Here is a 22,410-nt window from a genome sequence, read left to right as displayed (position 1 = left end):
CCTTTCACTAAGCCACATGTTAGAGATTTGCAAAACTGTAAAACACCACCACTTTTTCTCAGTGAATTTTTCTGTTTGCTTTGAAAAATGTAGTTATTTTTTATTAAAGTATGTTATCTGTTAATATGTAATGTTTTCATCAGTTATTTTTAAATAAATTAATGACTATTTGTACATTTTCTCAGTTTCTCTATCAACAGATATAACTTACAAAGCATTTTAAGAACCTCAGGAATGTTTTAAGAGTACAGGCGCCCCAAAACCCAAAACTGGAGAACCATGGGGCTACTCTGTGGAGCCGTACCAGTAGTGTAATCAGGGAGCTCGTCAGAAATACAAATCATCAGGCCCCAACCCACGCCCTACTGGAGCAGAGCCTAAAGGGGTTGGGGTCCAGGAATCTGTGTTCTTACAAAGCGCTCCAAGTGATTCTTATGCTTGCTTGATTTTTGAAAGCACTAGACTAAAGGAAATCAAACAAAATGAAACAGGAAAAAAAAAAGCTGTAAAATTATTTTAGAGAAGACAAATATAAAGAAGAAAAATATTTAAAACTATAACAAGAGGCCAGATACAGTGGCTCACACCTGTGATCCCAGCATTTCTGGAGGCTGAGGCAGGCAGATCACTTGAGCTCAGGAATTCAAAACCAGCTTGGACAACATAGCAAGACCGCATTTCTACAAAAAACACAAAAATTAGCCAGGCATGGTGGTGCATCCCTGTAGTCCCTGCTACTCAGGAGGTTTAAGTGGGAGGATCGCTTGAGCCTGGGGATGTCAAGGCTGCAGTGAGCTATGATTGTACCACTGTACTCCAGCCTGGGTGACAGAGCAAGACTCTGTCTTTATAAAAAAAAAGAAAACTACAACAAGAAGAAAATTTTCCTGAAATAAAGATATAACTCTACAAAATGAAAGGGTTTATCCAGTTCCAAAATAAAAAATAAAAAAAATAATGATAAAGAGTGATCAATACTAAGAATGTTTAAAATGAGGAAGCAGTGTAGGCAGAAAAAGCACAAATACAAAGGAGAAAATATCTCCGTCAGATTTCTCTACAGTAACATTCACAGCCTGGGGACATTCTCTCAAACACGCAACCTCAGATAACTCCACAAATTCTTCTCGAGGATACTACACAAAGAAACCACACAGATAGAGATAAACCAAAATGAAGAATTAAGGAATGGAGAGGCTGTAGCAAAAGGATGCACCAGCATCATATTACATACAGACTCAAGACTAAAGAAACCTAAGACTTAAATAGGGTGAACTAGCTAACTTTCCCGTCTTTTTCAATCAAGAAGTCCCAAAATACATGGTCTAAAATTAAACATGGTGGGGGGGTGGGGGGGGAGGGAATAAATAAAATAAAAATATGTCGCACAAAATTGATTTTCTTAATTTTTTCTTAACCTTATAGGTATCTTTTAGAAATTAGTATCTCTTGTGGAACAAGCACCTCAAGGTCAGCAGTTCCTTAAGTTTAATACCTTCTGTTAAATTTACGTAAATCCTGGCTGGGCGTGGTAGCTCATACCTGTAATCCCAGCACTTTGGGAGGCCAAGGTGGGCAGATCACTTCAGCTCAGGAGGTCCACACCATCCTGGACAACATGGTGACACCCCATCTCTACTAAAATACAAATATTAGCTGGGCACGGTGGTGCGTGCCTGTAATACCAGCTACTCAGGAAGCTGGGGCAGGAGAATTGCTTGAATCCAGGAGGCGGAGGTTGCAGTGAGCTGAGATCATGCCACTGCATTCTAGCCTGGGTGACAGAGTGAGACTCCATCTCAAAAAAAAAGGGCCGGGCACAGTGGCTCACGCCTGTAATCCCAGCATTTTGGGAGGTCAAGGTGGGCGAATCACGAGGTCAGGCGATTGAGACCATCCTGGCTAACACAGTGAAACCCTGTCTCCACTAAAAATACAAAAAATTAGCCAGGTATGCTGGCAAGCACCCGTAATCCCAGCTACTCAGGAGGTTAAGGCATGAGAATCGCTTGAACCCAGGAGACGGAGGTTGCAGTGAGCCAAGATCGTGACAGAGAGAGACTCTTGTCTCAAAAAAAAAAAAAAAAATTCAAGTAAAACTAAAATTCATTAATAAAACCAAAAACTATAAAATTGGATGCCATTTTTGTCTTTTTAATCTGTCTTATCTCTGTGGAGAGATGTCTGGAGTGATCATTTGATGTTCTTTCTATATGAGATATTGGGGAAAATATTTACATTTTATTTTGTACTTTATAGCAGTAGGTCTCAAATGTTTGGGTTTCAGAAGTCCTCACTCTTAAAAACTACTAAGCATCCCAAAGAGAAAGCTCTCATGAGGGTTACTTCCAGTGATACTTGCCATATTAAAATTAAAGCTGGGAAATGTTTCAATATTTAATTCATTTAATTATAAAGCTATCATGTAACCGTAAATAACATTTAAATGGGAAAAAAAAAAAAAAAAAGCTGTATTTTACCCAAAAATAATTACTGAGAAGAACAGTACTGTTTTTTGTTTTGTTTGAGATGGAGTTTTGCTCTTGTTGCCCAGGCTGGAGTGCAATGGCACAATCTTGGCTCACCGCAACCCCCGCCCCCCGGGTTCAAGTGATTCTCCTGCCTCAACCTCCCTCCCTAGTAACTGGAATTATATGGCTGTACCAACATGCCTGGCTAATTTTGTATTTTTAGTAGAGATGGGGTTTCTCCACATTGGTCTGGCTGGTCTCAAACTCCTGACCTCAGGTGATCCACCCACCTCGGCCTCCCAAAGTGGAGTAGTACTGTTTTTATATTTTTGAAATATCTTTAGTGCCTGGTTTAAAAGACAACTAGACTCTACCAATTGCTTCTGCCTTCACTCTTTTGCAAAAGACTTTTTTCACTGATGTAAAGAAAATGCAGCTTCACACAGATGGACAACGGGTTTTAGTGACCTTCTCAAATAACTGTGGCTATTCTATAATATTAGATTAAAATCTGATGAACAGTAATTTCTGATGGGTTAACTGCAATGTGGAATCTGGAATTAACTTTTTTCTTCATATACTCATGAGAGAATGAGAATAAAAATGACAAACAATGTCTTAGTATTTTTATGAACACAAACCTGGCTTTTGGGACTCCCCAGAAGGGTCCGGAGGACTTCCAGGGGTCCCTAGGCTTATTGAGAGCTGAGGCCCAATACTAACGCTGGATGAACATGAATAAGTTGGCTTGCCTTTCTCAGCCTCAACATCCTCCTGCTATTATACTGAGGATTTTGTGATTTTATTAGCAAGGGGTTTAAGTTCCATTCTTAAAGTGGACTTATCAAGTTGATTTATGAGGAGTCAAAAAAAAAGGAAAAGTAGATTTAAAAGCTGTCCCTGGTATGTGGCTCAGAAGACTTTCCAGAACGGATTGCTAAAAGGGAAAAAAGCAAAACATTCATAATAATAATTATAGCAAAAGCAGTAACAGCTGCAGTCTGCTGTGTGATTATTTGCTTGACCCTACACTGAAAACTATATGCACAGTCTTATTTAATACTCACAACTGTAAGGCAGGTATTGTTACCCATATTTGCAGACCATTAAAATAACTAAGGCACAGACAGACCAAGTGTTTCCCCAAGTGCCTCTGCTGGCATGAGGTAGAAATGAAACCAAACTAGGGTCTGGCCTCAAAACCAGTGCTCCCTTCCAAAAAGCAAGTTCACTGGAAAGATTATGCAACCAGAAAAAATGAGCAATAAGAAAGCTAATATTTAAATACAGAAAAATACTCTTAATTGTTCTCCTCTGTATTAAAAAAAAGAGAGAAAATAAATACAGAAAAATATGTATGGTCCAAAATCATACGTAAAATAGCACATGTATACCATGACTGTAAGCGTGGAAAGACAAATATGTGTAGACAAAGACTGAACAAGATTATGCAAAGGTGAAAAGATGGATATGAATGACCTGTGATTACTTCTGTCCTCAAAGAAAGAACGTAGCAGGATCGTGGTCATGGAAGTCAGCATCTGCTAAGAACTATATCACAACTCGTCTGCCTAAAAAGGTTGGGGCTGGGGAGAAAAACCTATTAAAAGGCTGTTTCTCCATAAAAATGATTTTACTTAAAGTATGTCAAGGTATTTTAGTGGATGACAAAAGTGTTTTTCAAAAATTACACTGTCATCAAGGTAGAAGGAATCACCACAAAACAGATACTGCTTCATGTGGCAGCCATTTCCAATGCAAACCTAAGACAGGTTTACCAAGTTCTCTATGGAAGAGGACAGCTTGATTACAAACCTGTGACCTGGCAGTGATATGCACTAATCCCCACAGAGCTATGTAGACAACTCTGGTGCATTTACTGACTTAGAAGGAATGAAGACATGGTTGGGTATTTTTCATTTTTTTTTTTTTTTTTTTGGTGACAGGGTCTTGATCTGTCACCCAGGCTTGAGTATAGTGGTGCAATTACGGCTCACTGCAGCCTCAACCCCCTGGACTCAAGTGATCCTTCCACCTCACCCTCCGATGTAACTGGGACTACAGGCATGAGCCACCATGCCTATATGTATATGTGTATGTGTATGTGTATGTGTATGTGTATGTGTCTGTGTCTGTGTATGTGTCTGTGTCTGTGTCTGTGTCTGCAACACAGAAGTTGCCAAACTCCTAAGTTCAAGTGATCCTCTCGCCTCAGCCCCTCAAAGTGCTGGGATTTACAGGCCTTGGCCACCACACCCAGCCCTGTAATAAACTTTCATGCAAAGCTTTTTAATTATGGAAACTTCATGTGTTTTCCAAAATTGAATATTTACCAACTTAGGGTTTCTCAACCTCAGCTCTACTGGCATCTGGGGCTAGAACATTCTTTGGTCACCTATGTGGCGTGGGGTGTTTAGCAGCACCCTGGCCTCCACTCGCTAGATGCCAATAGCACTTTTACAGTGGTGTTAACCAAAATGTCTCCAGACACTGTAAAATATCCCCTGCAGGACAAACCATAGAACTGCCTGCAGCCATGGTCCAGTAAAATGCGGGAACACTCTATTCAAGGAGCCCCTGGAGGAGAAAATAAGGTCACAGGAGTCGTAAGTGACCCTCCCAAGTCCCACCTTTCTATAGGCAGGAATACAGGAAAACATTCGCATGAAGATAATGCAATTTGTTAAGAGTTTGGGAGGAAGTAGGAGGTACTGGCCTCAATTCATGCTCTCTAATATATCCTCACCCTGAAGAATTTTTCATCATCATGTATGTACAGATCTATATTTGAAACTACCTACCATGTGCGGGGGAAAGATATGGTCCCTTCATTTTACTGCAGAACAATCAAAGCTAACTCAGAATTGCTGTAGTCACATGATCTCATTCTGTGCACTTTTTTTCCCATTGGTCCAAGCAAAAAGAAGTGAAGATGAGAGGAGACAAAGGAAGATGAGGAGGCTGCACACGTGCAGCAGGAAGGACAGCCTCAGCAGGTCAGGGGCAATGTCCACATCTTCCCTCATGTATCCTCAGAGGAAGCTATTCTCTTTCTATAGTCAAGGACATCAGTGGTCAGAGAAAGTAAAGGACCCACTCTAGGTCACAGAGTAAGTGGCAAGGCCAAGACTCGAAACCAGGGGAAGGAACTGGACAGAACTGGTGAGAGCAACCAAGAAGGCACAGCGAGGACGATGACCGTGCACCTAGACTTGGAATTCTAGGGTTCTGGTAGGGGTTCACGTGCCTACTCTGTTCACTGGCGATGCACCCCCTGGCAAGCTTCCTTGTTTGTAAGCAAGAGATGGCCCATCACGTGTTTCACAGCAGTCTGGTCTGATGAGGTGAGTGACCACTCCTGCAGCTGGTTTAGGAGTTCAGGGAACAATCTGGGGAAGTATGCTGAGAAATAAACCACACATACCCCTTTAAACCTTTTTCTACATCCAGGCTATGACAGGAGTTGTTGCAGGAACTAGTATTAAAAGAAAGTATATGGGGAAAAGGAAACCACAAGCCTCAGGGGGCTACTAAACCTGAAGGGCAGGGCGGGAAAGTCCTGCAAGGGGCTGAGCTGGGGTGTGCTGAGGAGTTCGTTTGCTTGCTTCACTGGGCCCTTCGGTTTCTCAGAATAAATTTTCTCTAGAAAACTGATATGGACAAGAAAGCAAAACAATTTTTTGGAAGCTTTACTGCTTAACTTTGTGTCTTAAGTGCACAAAGACAGTTGAGCAAAAGCATCAAAATGAATGATGATTACATCATCAGCACTGTCCAAAGATCTAATGACTTCACTTACATTACCATAAAAAGAAAAAAAAATATTTTAACAAATGAACATGCAATTTTTTTTAAAGGGGAAGTACACCAGCTTAAAAGCTTACATAACTCCCTGGGCGCCCCATAGGCTCAATTTATTTTGTTATTTCTTAAATACAAAAATCCAACACTTCAAAAAATTTTAAGAGGCAATTCTCAAGAAATAGGCACTATATTTTGGGTTTTGTTCCATGCAAATGTCAAGTTAGTTCACATTTTACTCCGCCCAGCCTCATAAAACCTAGGCAACACATAAAAGAGGTAAGCACATACTTCTGGTTTGTATTATCTGACATTCCCCAACGTGGCCTTAAGAAAATAGAGCCTATCAAAGTATAAACTGAGTTAGCTCAGAACCTCTCTGGATGAAGCCACTTGAAACACAAACAAGAGTTTCTTCTACAATAAACTGCTGCCACTAACAAACTACATACCAAGTATTCAAGTGTCTAAAACAAATCTAACTCCAAAGAACTAATCTTGGTGGCTCGCACCTGTAATCCCAGCAATTTGAAAGGCTGAGGCAGGCAGATCGCTTAAGCTCAAGAGTTCGAGACCAGCCTGGGCAACAGAGCAAAACCCCATCTCTACAAAAAACACAAAAATTAGCTGGGCATGTTGGTGCACACGTGTGGTCCCAGCTACTTGGGAGGCTGAGATGTCGGAGGATCGCTGGAGCCCAGGGATTCCAGGCTGCAGCGAGTCGTGATCACCGCCATTGCACTTCAGTCTGGGTAACAGAGAAGATCTTGTCTCAAAAAAAGAACTAATCTTTGCAAACAGAATTTACATGAAATGACAAACTTAACTGTGGATACTCCCAGGTATTCAATCGCTCATAAAATCAAACCTCTGAATCATTTCCAAATGTTTCTTTTGTGGTATCATCCAGATACCGCAAAATATAAATCTGCCAAGCCACCTCAAATATCTATCTAAAGAATAAAGGTTTGCCACCAAATACAAAGTTCCATTTCCTATGAGCGCATAATGTGTTCTAGAACTCTATTTTTTAATCTAAGCAGTAAGACAAATGGCCCGCTAATAATTTGTAATCCAAGTAAGATAAAGAAAATTTGTAATAATTAGGGCACTAAGAGCACTCCTCAAAACTTCCTGATATATTTCCAATTCTAGAGTAACTCTGCAAGAATGGCAACTTCCACATATTAAGAGCAGGCTACATAAAACAGCTTGGGCTTATAGATGTCTGACGTCAATGGCCTATCTCCTCGAAGTAAAGGAGAAGATGTGGAAATATTTCTCATTAGCCACATCAACCTTTACAGTAGAGGAAGAAATATGTGCCAATTCACAGGACGTACTCTGCTGGAAAAGCATTTGTGATCATTTAGTGTAAACAGCAGCATTTAGAAACTAAAGTTCCTGTTCAGATGCAATTTCCTCTTTCCACCCATTCTTGAAAGTAGTCATCTTTAGATGAACTGCACTCTGAATTTTGATGCAGATATTAATTAATATAACTGTGGGCCATAACAATAGCAACAAGTAAACTATTTAATAGCCTCTGCAAATACAGTTGGCTTTACCAAATGACTCCTAAGCAATGTCGATTCAATGCTAACTACTGCATCCTGGTCCCCACTCTGGCTTGGCCAACGTGAGTCCAACGAGGAAGAACGCACTCAACATTCCTATTTCTATGTCCTCTCCTGCGGGCTGCTGCCCACCTCCTGCCACCCCTGCAGAAGGAAAAGCAGATGTGCGAGCCCAAAGGCTCACACCAATCTCAGCACAAGCACATAGACGTGACATCTGAGAAAAAGAAAAAAATGAGGGCAACAACCTAGGACTTTTTTTTTGGGGGGGTGGGGAGGCAGATGAACAAAAGGACTATTTTTTAATGTGATTTTTAAAAATAGAGATGGACTCTATGTTGCCCAGGTTCGTCTCAAACTCTTGGCCTCTAGTGATCCTCCCACCTCAGCCTCCTCAGTACCAAGGACTACAGATACAAGTGACGGCACCTGCCCCCAATTACATTTAAAAAGAAGAATGCCTTGGCTGGCAGGCAGACCATACCACTGTCTCCTGAGGTCGGGGATGGTGGTGGAGTGGCAGCAGTAACACTGTGTTTGTCCCAGACAGTCTCCAAGATACCTACCAAGAAAAGAGAAACAGAGTTATAAGAGGAATAATGTCCAGTATATAAAAATCAGATTCAGAGAAAGTTTCTTGATATCTTTGATCAAACATCAGTATTTGAACATTCCTCTCTTGACCACGTCCTCCTCCAGCTAGCGGCTGTGCCTCTGGACTTCACAGCTATCTTTAGGCTCTCCAATGCTTCACGGTGGCCTTGCAGTGTGGCCTCTCCCCACTGTTGCCTCCAGCACTGCTCTTTGCCAGTCACCTGGTTGCTGCATCCACTCACCGGTCACTTAATCCCCATCCTCCTTGATGATTACAGGCCACAGCCTAAACCCTTCTCTGAGCCCGTAGCCCCACTCTTTCCTGGCTTTTCTCTGGTTTCTCTGAACTCGATTCCCTCTCTTTCACTGCTACCTCCATTCTCTGCCCGTGAGTCACTTAGACACGCATGTTTCCCCAGGTTCCCTTACTGGCCTGCTTCTCCTCTCATTTCACTCTCACTGCTGGAGTGACTCATCCACTGCCATGGCTTCAAGAAAATATATTCTGAAGCTTCTCAAGTCTCTCATTCTTGGCCCAAACTCACCTTCACTATATACACCAAGCTCTGCGTCATATGACGGGGGCCCCAGAAATAAGGCAACATAATCACAGGGCTGCATGTCCACCTGCTTCCTGGACAACACTACGTGCATATCCCAAACGCAACTTTCGTTCCCTACAAACCTGCTACCAATCCTCTTTCGTTCCTCATGCAGGAAACAGGCCAGAAATCCTGGCCTCTGCTGGCCTCATCTAGCCTCACCTGAGCCAGCATTCAGCCCACCCCACAGACGTGGCCTCACTATGCTCAGCCATCTGCTGTTACTTCTACATGTGTCTCCCTCAACCTCCGACCTGGTCTCCTCCTCCCAATTTCAACTTGACCTTTCCACCACCAGACTACACGCCACGTGCCTGTCCCTCAAAATTCCATTCAGCTGTCACCTCCTCCAGGAACTGCTGTACATAAAACATGACTCTATGATAGCTTTTAAAACACCTTTAACTGTTTACTTGTCTCTTCCCCCTCAAGAGTAAATTACCCAAGGGTGGGAACTGTGTTTTGTTCCTCTTTGTACCTACAGAACCAGGAACATAAGGTGATCATAAAGACTTCTGAAAATATCTTATTCTCAAATTTTTCATATTAAAACCTGGATAAATATTGAAAGCATTATGCTAAGTGAAAGAAGCAAGAAGCCAAACACAAAAGATCATATATTGTATGCTTTCATTTTTATGAGAATTCCAAAAAAGGCAAATCCATAGAGACAGACTAAGTAGATTAGTGAATGCCAGGGACTGGGGCAGAGGAGAATGGAGGGTACGGCTAATGAGTACGAGGCTTCTTTTTAGAGTGATGACAATGTTCTGGAATTAGATAGTGGTGAAGGTTGCACGACCTCAAGAATGTACGAAAAGCCAGTCAATACTGCATTTTAAAATGATGAATTTTATCTCAATTTTTAAAATATTTAATATACTGCTAGGCACAGTAGAACACAGAGTTATAAAACACAGTCCCTAACATTAAAAATTTAACATTTAGTTGGGGTGTCAAAAAATGTGCTTGAAGCCAGGCACAGTGGCTCATGCCTGTAGTTTCAGCACTTTCGGGGGCTAAAGGAGATCACTTGAGCCTAAGAGTTAGAGATCAGCCTGGGCAATACAGGGAGACTCTATGTCTACTAAAAATACAAAAATTAGCCAGGCACAGTGCCACATGCCTGTAGTCCCAACTTCTTGGAAGGCTGAGGTGGAAGGATAGCTTAGGCCCCAAAATCTGAGGCTGCACTGAGCAGTGTTCCCATCACTGCACTCTAGCCTGGGCAACAGAGAGAGACCCTAGCTCAAAAAAAAAGGAAAAAGAAAAAAGTGCTTTGAATGAGTAAATACTCCGAAGGATTAGGTTTACCCCTGGGGCTTTAGGGAAGGGTTTGGGCAGCAGATATCAAGATTTAATAAAAGAGTATCACTCCTCTGTCACCGAGGCTGGAGTGCAGCCTCAAACTCCTGAGCTCAAGCAATCCTCCTGCTTTAGCCTCCTGAGTAGCTGGGACTATAAGCTTGCATCTCACACCCAGCTAACATTTTTCCCCCACTGAGAAATGGGGGTCTCAATGTGTTGCATAGTCTGGTCTCAAACTCCTGGGCTCAAGTGATCCTCCTACCTCAACCTCCTAAAGCACTGGGATTATAGGCATGAGCCACTGCACTAACCCAAGTTTACTTTTTAAATCAATGTTTTTTTTTTTTCAGCCAATTTTAAGTGCCTACCACATACCAAGCACTAAACTGGAGATATGAAAAAGAAAGTTCCTAGACATATAAGAAGAAGCCTGGATAGAGGAGTTAAGAGATTAAAAAAACACTTCTTTTTACTACAAGATTCTCTCACCTAGCAAGCCCAAGCTCCCAGCACCCCCAGGGCCTCATGGCCGGGCACTGCATACATGCCTCCCTAGCACATAGGTCTCACAGCAGCACAGAGAGGTCACCCCCGGCACCCAGGTACTCCCCTCTCCTCCTCCTTCCTGTCTCCTGTCGTGGTTTGCTTTCTGTTTATTCTTACCCTTTACACCTTGTCACGGGGCTCTCATCAAACAGAAGAGACAAAATGCTACATACAACTACAATCTAGTGCACAAGGGGCTGGCTCCACACCACATCTCACTTCCTTACCCAGAATGGGAAATGTTCACATCCTCCTACTCCAACTTCTCCTGATCTTCAATTCAAATTATTTTAAACAGAGTGCTTGCCACCCACCTAACTTACCATGTAGCGATCGGCACTGTAAGCATACTCCTATGACCTGGACTCTTACCTCATTGATCACAGTTACAGGGAGGAGCAATTAGTGAAAGACTACAAGGAAAATAAGGTACAAATCTATTTTACGGTCCTACTGTGTGCTAGACACTGGGCTATAGATGTTGGGAATGCAGCTTCCCATTTTCATGCTATCTCAGAAGTAGCACAAACAACTGCCCAAAACTGCTGAGTGCCAAGGCCTGAACTCTGGGCATCTGTGGGCAGACCTCAATCTCTGGGCACTACCACGCTGCTCACCTGTCAGTAGCCCAAGCACTGTCTGCACCTGGTCCAGTAGCAGCTTCCGCAACTCCTCCTTCCGAGCCACACTGAGGTCCTCACGGGGACAAGCCAGCTCTTCTGAAGTTGTCTTCAACATGATCAGCCCAAGGGGGGTTGTCACAGGGGACTGGATCAACTGCCAGGAAAAAGCACATTCTGAGCAGAGTGTTGGACTCATAAAGTACAAAGAGGACTCAGTAGCATTAAAGCTGTGAAACATCTGTGTGTGTTTAATCTTATATGAACATATATCAACACTTTAGAAACTTCACTTAGAGGATATTTAGGTAGCCTTTTTTTAACCATTTAAAATACATTCCATCATATTTTATGGACAAAATTCTAACACCATGAACTTAAAAACATCTAGAAAACAATGCTCTTGACTGGGCGCAGTGGCTCACACCTGTAATCCCAGCACTTTGGAAGGCCGAGGTGGGTGGATCACGAGGTTAGATGTTTGAGACCAGCCTGGCCAACATGGTGAAACCCCATCTCTACTAAAAATACAAAAAAAATTAGCTGGGCATGGTGGCACGCACCTGTAATCCCAGCTACTCCGGAGGCTGAGGCAAGAGGATCACCTGAACCCAGGAGGCAAAGGTTGCAGTGAGCCGAGATCGCACCACTGTACTCCAGCCTGGGCAACACAGCAAGACTTTGTCTGTCTCAAAAAAAAAAAAAAAAAAAAAAGGCCGGGCGCGGTGGCTCAAGCCTGCAATCCCAGCACTTTGGGAGGCCGAGGCAGGTGGATCACGAGGTCAAGAGATCGAGACCATCCTGGTCAACATGGTGAAACCCCGTCTCTACTAAAAATACAAAAAAATTAGCTGGGCATGGTGGCGCATGCCTGTAGTCCCAGCTACTCAGGAGGCTGAGGCAAGAGAATTGCCTGAACCCAGGAGGCAGAGGTTGGGGTGAGCCGAGATCGCGCCATTGCACTCCAGCCTGGGTAACAAGAGTGAAACTCTGTCTCAAAAAAAAAAAAAAAGAAATGCAGGGTACATTCCTTTACCTTACAAATAACTCTCCCTATCACAGAGCAAGGAAAAGCTCATACCTAAAGAGCAGGACAAGTACTCAATAATGGGAATTTAAGGTAAATTGAAGTGTCTTCAGAAGCTGTACTAGGTAACCAGCAGCAATGAATGATTTACCTAAAATGCTCTAAACAAATTCAGATCTCTTGAACACTAAAACTTCGTATATCCTCCACAATTTTTCTTTTCGTTTTCTACAAACTGCAACTATTTCTAACACTGACTTAAACTCAAATAATGCAGCGTAGAGGGGACAGGAAATTTCTCTTTACACAATGAAATAGAATTGATCCTCGGTAAGCACCTCTTTCATTCGGAGACCTTTGGCTCATCAGTCTATATTCTAAAAGATTCCCATTACTTCCTCCTTTTCCTTTCTTTCTCTCTACCTCTTTAGTCTCTATTTTCCCCTCCAGTCCTCATTCTTACTCTCTCAGCTGGAAATGATTCACAACGCCAAATATCCCATTTGGCAATATACACTCTCCTATAAATATGAAATGCTGTGCTTTCCAGAAATAAATACCCCCTACAGTATGGAAAATCTATCTGCAAGCTCTCCTTTCTCTTACCATTTAGAGGAAGGGGAGAAGGTCAGGCAAGAAGCCAGATGAAAAAAGAAAGCTATTCTTAACTTGAAAAAGAGCTTGATAAAATGTGTTAATTTGTCTTCTCATTAGCTTTGTACCCAGAAAGCTTTTTATTAAAATGGTGTTTCCTTTACTGTCTTCACATCTATAATTTAAGCTTGTAACATAGGTAATCTCTGCAATCTAACAGGCAATAAGCTCCCGTAGGTTGAAGAACAAGTTCAGGTTTCCAGTGTGAACTTCTGAAAAGGTTCCATACACAACCCAATAAAAGAAACAGCAATTCTCTCCTATGCTGCTTGCCCCTTAAGTATCTGGCCCCAGGCACAATGTGACCACAGGTTCTGCTCAGCAGACTTCAGGAATTTAAAGAACAGGTTCTAGAACTGTTGGTGTCATGTGTGTGCTGGCATATGTGCAGGCAGGTGGGAAGGAAAGGGGTCAGTTTCAATTTTGATTACCTCTCCAGCAGCCTAGAAAGGGTATAACCAACCCACTCCCACAGAGGGGAGCCCAAATCAACCCCTCTCTATCTGGTTATGGTGATCACTACAATTATAACAAAAACTGCATAGCTACCACCCAACAAACTGTCGGAGTTCAAAAACCACAAAACCATGCACTCCAGAGTGCAAACACATCATGAGCCAAAAAAAAAAGAAAAAACTCTTTAGATGATTTACTCAAAGGATCGTGTGATGGTGAAACTGGTTCCAGAACCAGTTTGGAATTACTTACCAATACCTGAACAAAAAGTTTACAGTTAGCTCTCCATATCCATGAGTTCTGTATCCAAGGGTTCAAACGACCACAGATAGAACATAATCAGGAAAAAGAAGAAAGGACAGCTATATCTATACTAAACATATACAGTTTTTTCTTGTCATTATTCCCTAAACAATTCCATATAAGAACTATGTACAAAGCATTTACATTGTATTAGGTATCAGAAGTAATCTAGAGATGGTTTAACCTATACAAAAGGATGTGATAGGTTACATGCAAACTATGCCTTTTTGTATCAGGGACTTCGGCATCCATGAATTTTGGTATCCAAGGGGTTCCTGGAACCAATCCCCCACAGATACAAAGGGATGACTCCACTCTATTAACAGAAATGTCAGCAATTGAGCACTGATCATTCTTGACAAGGCTTATATGCCATTGTCTAGTCCACAAGAATAAATTAAGAAGCAGGACATAACACAACTGGAAAGGGTTTCAAAGATCGCTTAGTCCAACCCTCTCATTTTACAAAGAAAGAAATAGAAGTTTATTTAAGTGGGAGGAGTTGCTAAAATCAAAGAGGACTTCAGGCTAGGGGCAGTGGCTCACACCTATAATCCTGGCACTTTGAGAGGCCAAGGCAGGAGGATCACTTGAGGCCAAAAGGTCAAGACCAGCTTGGACAACATAGTGAGACTCTATCTCTATATAATAAAAGAAAAGAAAAAGATGACTTTACACAAAGTTGGGTGCAGAACTCAAACCTGCTGCCTCACAGTCTGGCTCTTTCTACTATATGGTGTTTCAAAGTCACGAAAGCTAAATGAAGTCACAGGAGTCATTTCTGAAGGGGTTAGAAGGGGGAGGCAGTGGAGAACAGAGGACAACTAATCTTTTTAAACCTCCAGTAACCCTTCACCTGAAAGCGCCCTTCCAAATCCTCATTTGTTACAAATAATTATACTTCAGATGTAGCCAGGAAACAGCCTGTTCTTCTTCAAAGGGACCAATCCCAGTGGTGGAACTGTAGCTCCTCCACACCTGCTATCATCAAGCCTGTGACTCTCTGTCTCAAGGTCCCTCGCTTCTTGTCACAGGACGTACCACTAACAAACCCAGGAAAAGATGCACTTAGACTCCCAACCCTCTTGGTCTCTCCTGTCTCCAGTGGGCTTCCCTAGCTCCCACTCAAGAGAGCCATAGAGAGTTACCATAACCACCCTCAACTTGGAGTGAAGGCAAGTATATCGGACAGACAGCAGGAAAATGTCTCCCGCCTCGTGCCCCCAGGTCCAGGGCTACTGGCCTGCTTGCCATTCCTCAGGTTCTCTGCACTTGCTATTCTCTCTGCCCAAAATACTGCTCCCCTAGATACCTATATGGTTCATCCCATCACCCCTACTCAGGTCTCTGCTCAAATGTCTGTCCCAGCAAGGCCTTCTACGAGCATGCCATCTAAACACAACCCCCTGCTAGTTTCTTTGCCCTTCCCTGGATTGAGTTTTCATCATAATGCTTATAAATGCCACCAAGTGTGTACCTGCTTATTGTTTGTTGATGCCCCCATCCCTGCCCTGAGATAATAAACTCCAGGAAGGCAGTTTGGTGTGTGTTCATTACTATATCCCCTCAGGTACTTAGTGTTCAACAAACAGTTGACTATTTGAATAAAGACATGAATCTCCTTTACAGTAACAATCCCATAAATCTCTAGATTAATGAAACACTATACAAAACAAAACTAAGTGAAGAATTTTTGTGCCCCTTTGAGTGACTATCTGAGAGAAGCACTGTGGATACTGAATTCTTTTTTAATTGCTGCATCATTAAAATGGTTTATTTGAAGAGCAGGCAGAACATCAGAAGATGATATTTTTCTGGAAAATCCTACAGTGACTGGGACTATAACCAATTTTCAAAGAACTTTATTTCTATAAACTGTATATAATACCCATTTCCTGCATACCCAAGACTAGCTCAATAACATGAAAATGTTTCCAACTTCATCACAGGAAATGAGCAATAGTATCCCCTCATAGCTTTTAGGTCCCAACTACTCCCTTCTGACTTCTAAATCCTGAACCCAGATCCACACTTCCTAATGTCTCACTAGTTATTACCCAGAAGGAACACACAAATTTTAAATGCATTTTCTATCAAACTGAATTCACCATCTTCTGCCCAAACTCATTCCCCTTCTTTCAACCTTGGCCTGAAAAATCTATCTGAGCCAGAAAACTAGAAGTCATTCTAGGTTCCTCCCTTCTGTCCCCTCTCACCTAGGGTCACTGGCCTCCTGCCCCTGTCCCCTGAGTGCCTCACCTCCACCTACCAGGTCGTCTCCTTTTGGCTTAGATCCTCTTCATCCTGCCTCCTTCCTTCTCACCTCATCCCTCTGCAATCCAGACCCCAGCTACTAGCCATCATTCCATCATAGACATGTAGCCATGTTTTCTCCCTTCTCAAAACTTTTCATTAGCTCCCTAGGAAGGACTATGAATTGCACAATGGAACCACCCAACCCTTGCTGGACTGGCCTCTGCCCATCAATCTAGCCCCTTGCTCTACTACTCCATCATCTCCCATCTCAGCCCAACACCACCAGGTCTACATGCTACGCTACCACAGCATTCTGCATATACTTCCACAATAATTACCATATTGTTGAATAATTACTGTTTGCACAGCTATTTCCCCCACTAAGTTCTGAAACTGCTGAAGATCTCACCCTTGTACCCACAACATCTGATACAGCACCTAACAGGCTTTCAAATCCTGGCTGAACAGAATTGCACAAGAGTTTAACAAAGAAATTAGGTCTTCCCTCTACCCGCCGGCCGCTTTCTTCACTGCACAAAGATACAATATGCCTTAGAAATCCGAAGTTAAGTGAATGCAACAATCTGTCCTACAATAACCTCACTACTTCAGTTCCAAAATGCTAATCTTTAAAGTCCTCTTCAGCACAAGGAAATAAGCATTTTAACAAACAAACTATTTACAGGATAAAGTTTCCTTAAGTATATCCTTACCTGTAAAATGTTAGTAAAAAAGTCGTGGTAGAACATGGGCCAATCCTGACGTCCAATATCAACAATAACTTTGCAGAGCTTGTTCCGTATAAAGTAAGGTAAGGTTTTATGGTGAGCCAAAAGGAGTTTGGGCAGGCAGCTACGGATTTCCATCTTATCCTGAGATGGGACCCCAAGCCACATTTTATTGATCAGATTCTGAAAAACAAATATACATCTTTTAAGTTAGCAATCTATACACAAAAATAACTGGTTTTCACTCCAAAAGTAGTTATACCACTTCAATAAACAAGAACTCCTTTTTAAAGAAAGGTTTGGGGCAATTTAGCAATAAGAACAATAAAAGTATTCAAATCTTATGACACAACAATCCCATTCCTAAGAACTGCCAAGTAACAGAAACAAAAAGGTGTATGTGCAAACACTTTTTTACACCCCTGTCTCTAACGGCCACCAAAATATAATGGCAGAAACAACTTCAACGCTCAACAACAGAATGGCTTGGTGAATAAAGGTCATAATCACATATGGGGATATAAGATAAAGTTAAGTGGGGAAAAGCAGAATACAAAATAGCATGGGCAATGTGATTATAGTTAGATTTTTTTAAAGGTGTGCACGGAAGACAAGGATTGGAAGAGAGGTGATACAAATAAAACGTTTTGTGGTTGGGGATGATGGTATTACAGTTATCATCTCTCCTCCTAAAATGTTTTTCTTTAATTATCTTTCCCTTACCAACAATAATAGGCAGGGAATCGTTCCATATTACCACAAACGACCTACCTACTTAACCCTAAAGTCAACCATCCCTCTTACCTTTCTAGTGTGGAAGATGGAAGGTGCCCCAAACACCAGACCGCTACATAAGTGGCACAATGTCCCGGAGCTGAGCTACCCTCTCCCAGCACAGGACAACTCCAGCCTGGTGCCAATGATATGGCAACACAACTACAAAATCCTTTGCAGAAGAGTATAAAATTACTGACAACTTACCTCAAAAACTGTTAAACTGTACATCATTACATAGTCATTCCTAGTGCTGGAGAGAAAGTACAGGCAGAATCTCCAGGCTCCTATTTGCTGGGCAAAGTTATTAAGAAGCTCCTCTGGAAAAGTTAAACGGCAACAAAAGAAAACTATGAAAATACATGAAATTAAGACAAGGCTGGGCGGTCTTATTATTATTGAAACATGCCTCTCCGCATATAATGTAAATGATGTCAAAACCAGTGATTCTTCAAGATACAATAAATCATACAATTTTTTTTTTTTTGACATCTTAGGTGACCACGGACACTGACAATGTCTTCAGCCATCTAAAGCCAATAACCTTGCTATGGATATTTCTCTAGGCAGAGAAACTTTCACTGCTGAAGTTCTTATTTACGCTAATGTGTGGCTGGAATGTTCAGAGTACCATTCCATCTTCTTAAAACTGCCAGCTAACTGACTTCCTCTGGATATGAGCTACATTCTAGCGCCTCACCATTCCTCTACAAATCTTCAGTGGAGTTCATTGTTCACACACACAAAATGATGGCTAGAAAGGCAGAAAAAGAAAAGATTAAGACTAACCCTACAAAAATAAGACAGGAAAAAATACAAGAGAATTCAAAAAGGCTAACTCTTCATTTGGATTGGTTTTATTTTAAAACACCGCCACCAAAAAAGTGAATCAACCTGTGGCAAGAGCAACGATGACGAGTGTTGCAGAGAGTGGCCCTGTCCACACATCACGTTGGTTAGAATCGATTTTCCTCCTCCTTAGGCTGCTGAAGGCATCAGCCAGAATCCAAAAGGCAGCAAGCATTACGGGGCTACCATCATGTTTCTGGACATGCTGTCCCTTAGTCACCTTGACCTGCTGCACTGATCAAGAAATATAATCCAAAAAGGGGTATAAGTACAAAGGCCCACACCCTTGAGAGATTCTAGAAAACCTCTGGAAAAGCAGAACACATAGCAGCTTGTTCTAATCCTCAAGTCATTGTTCTGCTAGTTCCCTACAACTTAAGCTACATGCAATGAAGCAGTCTCATTTAAAAATCCATGAAAAGGCCAGGCACAGTGGCTCATATCTGTAATCTCAGCACTTTGAGGGGCTGAGGCAGGAGGACTTCTTGAGGCCAGGAGTTCAAAGACCAGCCTAGGCAACATTGCAAGACCCTGTCTCTATAAAACAATGAAACACTTAACTAGACATGGTGGTACATGCCTGTAGTCCTAGTTACTCAGGAGGCTGAGGCAGGAGGAGACCTTGCTATGTTGCCCAGGCTGTTCTTTAACACCTGGCCTCAAGTGATCCTCCTGTCTCAGCCACCTGAATAGCTAGGATTACAAGCGTGAGCCACTACGGCCAGATGTCTATTTAAAGGGAAAAAAACCCAACAACTCAAGAAAGTGTCAAAATGAACATGCTTTGGTGTGCCTGAGGCTTCAGCCCAGGAGGCCGAGGTTGCAATGAGCTATGATCATGCCACTATCCCCAGCCTGAGTGACACAGCAAGACCTTATCTCTAAAAAAATATATATTAAAAAAAAAGTAAACAATAAAAATAAAAAAAAAATCTAAGTCTCTTAATTTTAGATCATTCCAAAGAGGGCTCGTGGGGCTATGAAACCATGAGCTTTTAACACTATGATGAAAGACTAAAGTTCTCTATAGGATGCCGTAGCACTCAAGGGTGCTGTTTTCCTAAGGAGATATAAGAAAAGGTGGGAAACTTTTTTTTATAGAGATGGAGTCTTGCTTTGTTGCCCAGGCTGGTTTCAAACCCCTGGGCTCAAGTGATTCACCCACCTTGACTTCCCAAAGTGCTGCGATTACAGGCATGGGCCACTATGCCCAGTCAAAAATATTATTTGAATAAAAATAAAAGTTAATTACAATTCCATAAAAGGAAGCTAACAGCCTGCCCTAATAATTAGGCAAAGGTTTATGTGAACCCCAAAGGTGAAGTCAAACCAGACTGGAATGGAGGAACTCTGGGCTCTGTTCTAGACTGAGTCTGACCCCAAGTGAGTCAATGCTCCTCCCTGATGCTTCTGTTGCCTCCACTCTATAGTGACCACACAGTCTCGAGGTTCCTGCTAACAGCTCTATCAATTTCTAGAGCACTGATTTACCTTTGCTAGAGGGTGAGTGGAGCCCCTTGAAAACGCTTCCTTTCTTTCTCTGCCAAACTAGGAAAAGCCTAAGTTTATCCTAAGACCGTAGAAAAGCAGCAATAAGTGGTCCAAGCCTACACACTCAAATAAAGCTACAATGACGAGGTACAAAGAGAACTGAACTAAGACAAACCCACTGTATAGAACCAAACCCCAGGATTCCCCCAGCCTGCACTCAAATTCGGCATCTGCAGCATTTGGCTACTTGTTTGTTTTAAGATCAGATTAGCATATGAACATGTCCAGAAGGTTTCACGTTCAATTCATGAACATAGAAGGGTGAGCAATATTTGATTTGTAAATCAAAAACTAAAAGAATCAAAAGCATTTCAATTATAAGCTTAAAAAAGGACTTCAAAGAATACAGTAGAGTGTCAGAATATCAAAGACTAATGGCCTGTCAGGGTGGTTCACACCTGTAATCCCAGCACTCTGAGACGCCCAGGCGGGCAGATCACTTGAGGTCAGGAGTTCAAGACCAACCTGGCTAACATGGTGAACCCCACCTCTACTAAAAATACAAAAAATTAGCCGGGCATGGTAGTGGGTGCCTGTAATCTTAGCTACACAGGAGGCTGAGGCAGGAAAATCGCTTGAACCCAGGAGGCAGAGGTTGCAGTGAGCCAAGATCACCCTACTGTACTCCGACCTAGGCAACAGAGCGAGATTTCGTCTCAAAGAAAAAAAAAGTTTGGAGACAGGATCTCACTCTATTGCCCAGGCAGTGGGAAGCCCCCAAAAGTAATACCAACTATGGGATTTCTAGGCACTATTAGGTTCAGATCAAAACTCTGCACTGCAGAACATGTTCATTTTTATACTTTCCTAAGTTGTTGTTGGTTTTATTTAAATAACCATCCAGGCGCAGTGGCTGGCACTTATAATCCCAGCTATTCAGGAAGCTGAGACGGGACGATCACTTGAGGCCAGGAATTCAAGACCAGCCTGGGCAACACAGCTCTGTCCTACCCCACCCTCAACCCCCAACCAAAAAAAGTGACAGGCTTCTTATACAAAAGCTCAACAACATTGCTGAAATTAAGATTCACAGTGATGAGTTTCCTTTCCTTTGGTCAAGTGGAGGGGTTTCCACTTGACCAAAGGAAATTTCTACTTGACCAAAGGAAAGAAAACCCATCATTATGCCCTTGCAGTTGGATTTACAGACCTCCCCAGCCACCAGCCAGCAGAACCAGAGCAAAAAGAGCAGAATTCAAGAGGAAAGCATGCAGACTTGACCAGTCACGGCTATGAACAACTCCTTCCTCCCTACTGGGACCTCCTCTTTATAAATCTCTCTTTCAAGTCAATGCTCCACTTACCTATCTCACGTTTTCTTTCATTGGTCGTACAATCGTGAAAAAATTCTGTCATCAGACTTTCCAGTGCCCTGAGAGAGGCTTCTTCAGAGGCCTAACAAAGAAATTTGGAGAAAAAAAAATCAATAAACTGCATCTTCAATTCCATTGTTCCTCAGTTCCTTCTAGATCACATTCAACAGCAAGAGCAATTTACTTCCTCAAAACATCTTGGTTCAACATTCTTCAAATGCATGGTATACACCAGAAAAACTGAAGGGAATTTCCCAGCTGGCTCGAAACCCAATGCTGTTGCATCCTCTATAAATTCATGCTACTGTGCAGCTGATTTGCAACTAGGTATCCTAAGGAAAGGGGAAATTCAAAATTCAACTCTGGAATAATGGTTGAAAGCAAATTAGCAGCCTCTGGCCCTTCCTGAATGGGCAGAGTAGGTAGACTCCAAAAGGCAAGCGCTCCTCATAGACTATCCATCCCTGAAACATTTCCCCTGTGTCTGAATAATTTGCTCTATTTTGATTCAGAGCACTTATATCAAACTGCTTCATGGACTCTCAGGGGTTTTCTGGGGGGACCGGGGACAGATGTTTTTTAAGAGACAGGGTCTCTGTTGCCCAGGCTGGAGTACAGTGCTGCGATCATACTGCTACAGCCTTGAATTCCTGGACTCAAGCGATCCTCCTATCCCAGCCTCCCAAAGCAATGGCACTACAAATGGGAGTCACTCACTGCATCTGACCATGGATTTTTGGAGGTCTTTTGAAGGCACTGCAGGAGTCATACATACAGTCAATTCTCAAGCTCACATGAGCAGCCAACAGAGATTAAAGTGCAGCTGAGAATGAAGCTAAACAGGGATTCAAAATTAGCACCTGTAAACCACAGACCCACAGTGAGAACCAGACTCTCAGCATAACTGCTTAGGCTGGAAATGAGAGAAGGAGCCCAAGACCCCCAGGGCTCACCCTCTCCCTTTGAGGTTCTATATGGAG

The 22,410-nt window shown here is 42.4% G+C and overlaps 1 protein-coding gene and 1 non-coding gene across 5 annotated transcripts in view; one reads left to right on the top strand and one right to left on the bottom strand.

Moving 5' to 3' along the window:
• XPO6 (exportin 6) overlaps positions 1-22,410 on the bottom strand; it is a 127,582-nt gene that overhangs the window by 58,070 nt on the left and 47,102 nt on the right. For 2 of the 4 annotated variants that reach the window (XM_074381896.1, XM_074381895.1), the window contains exons 2-7: positions 21,422-21,512; positions 17,925-18,037; positions 16,929-17,126; positions 11,517-11,676; positions 8,334-8,411; positions 588-680 (exon numbers count right to left, since the gene is read on the bottom strand). In XM_074381896.1, the coding sequence (XP_074237997.1) occupies positions 588-680; positions 8,334-8,411; positions 11,517-11,676; positions 16,929-17,126; positions 17,925-18,037; positions 21,422-21,512 (733 nt within the window). The remainder of the gene's footprint in view (positions 1-587; positions 681-8,333; positions 8,412-11,516; positions 11,677-16,928; positions 17,127-17,924; positions 18,038-21,421; positions 21,513-22,410) is intronic. The other 2 variants (XM_003930224.4, XM_074381897.1) reach the window with 1 other exon arrangement.
• Positions 19,517-19,642, top strand: LOC120367472 (small nucleolar RNA SNORA25). The gene has a single exon (XR_005581853.1). It is a non-coding gene; the product is annotated as a small nucleolar RNA SNORA25 (small nucleolar RNA).

The sequence above is a fragment of the Saimiri boliviensis genome, chromosome 12 (assembly GCF_048565385.1).
Source record: "Saimiri boliviensis isolate mSaiBol1 chromosome 12, mSaiBol1.pri, whole genome shotgun sequence".
NCBI classification, from domain to species: Eukaryota; Metazoa; Chordata; class Mammalia; order Primates; family Cebidae; genus Saimiri; species Saimiri boliviensis.
This window is presented reverse-complemented; position numbering and strand designations above follow the sequence as displayed.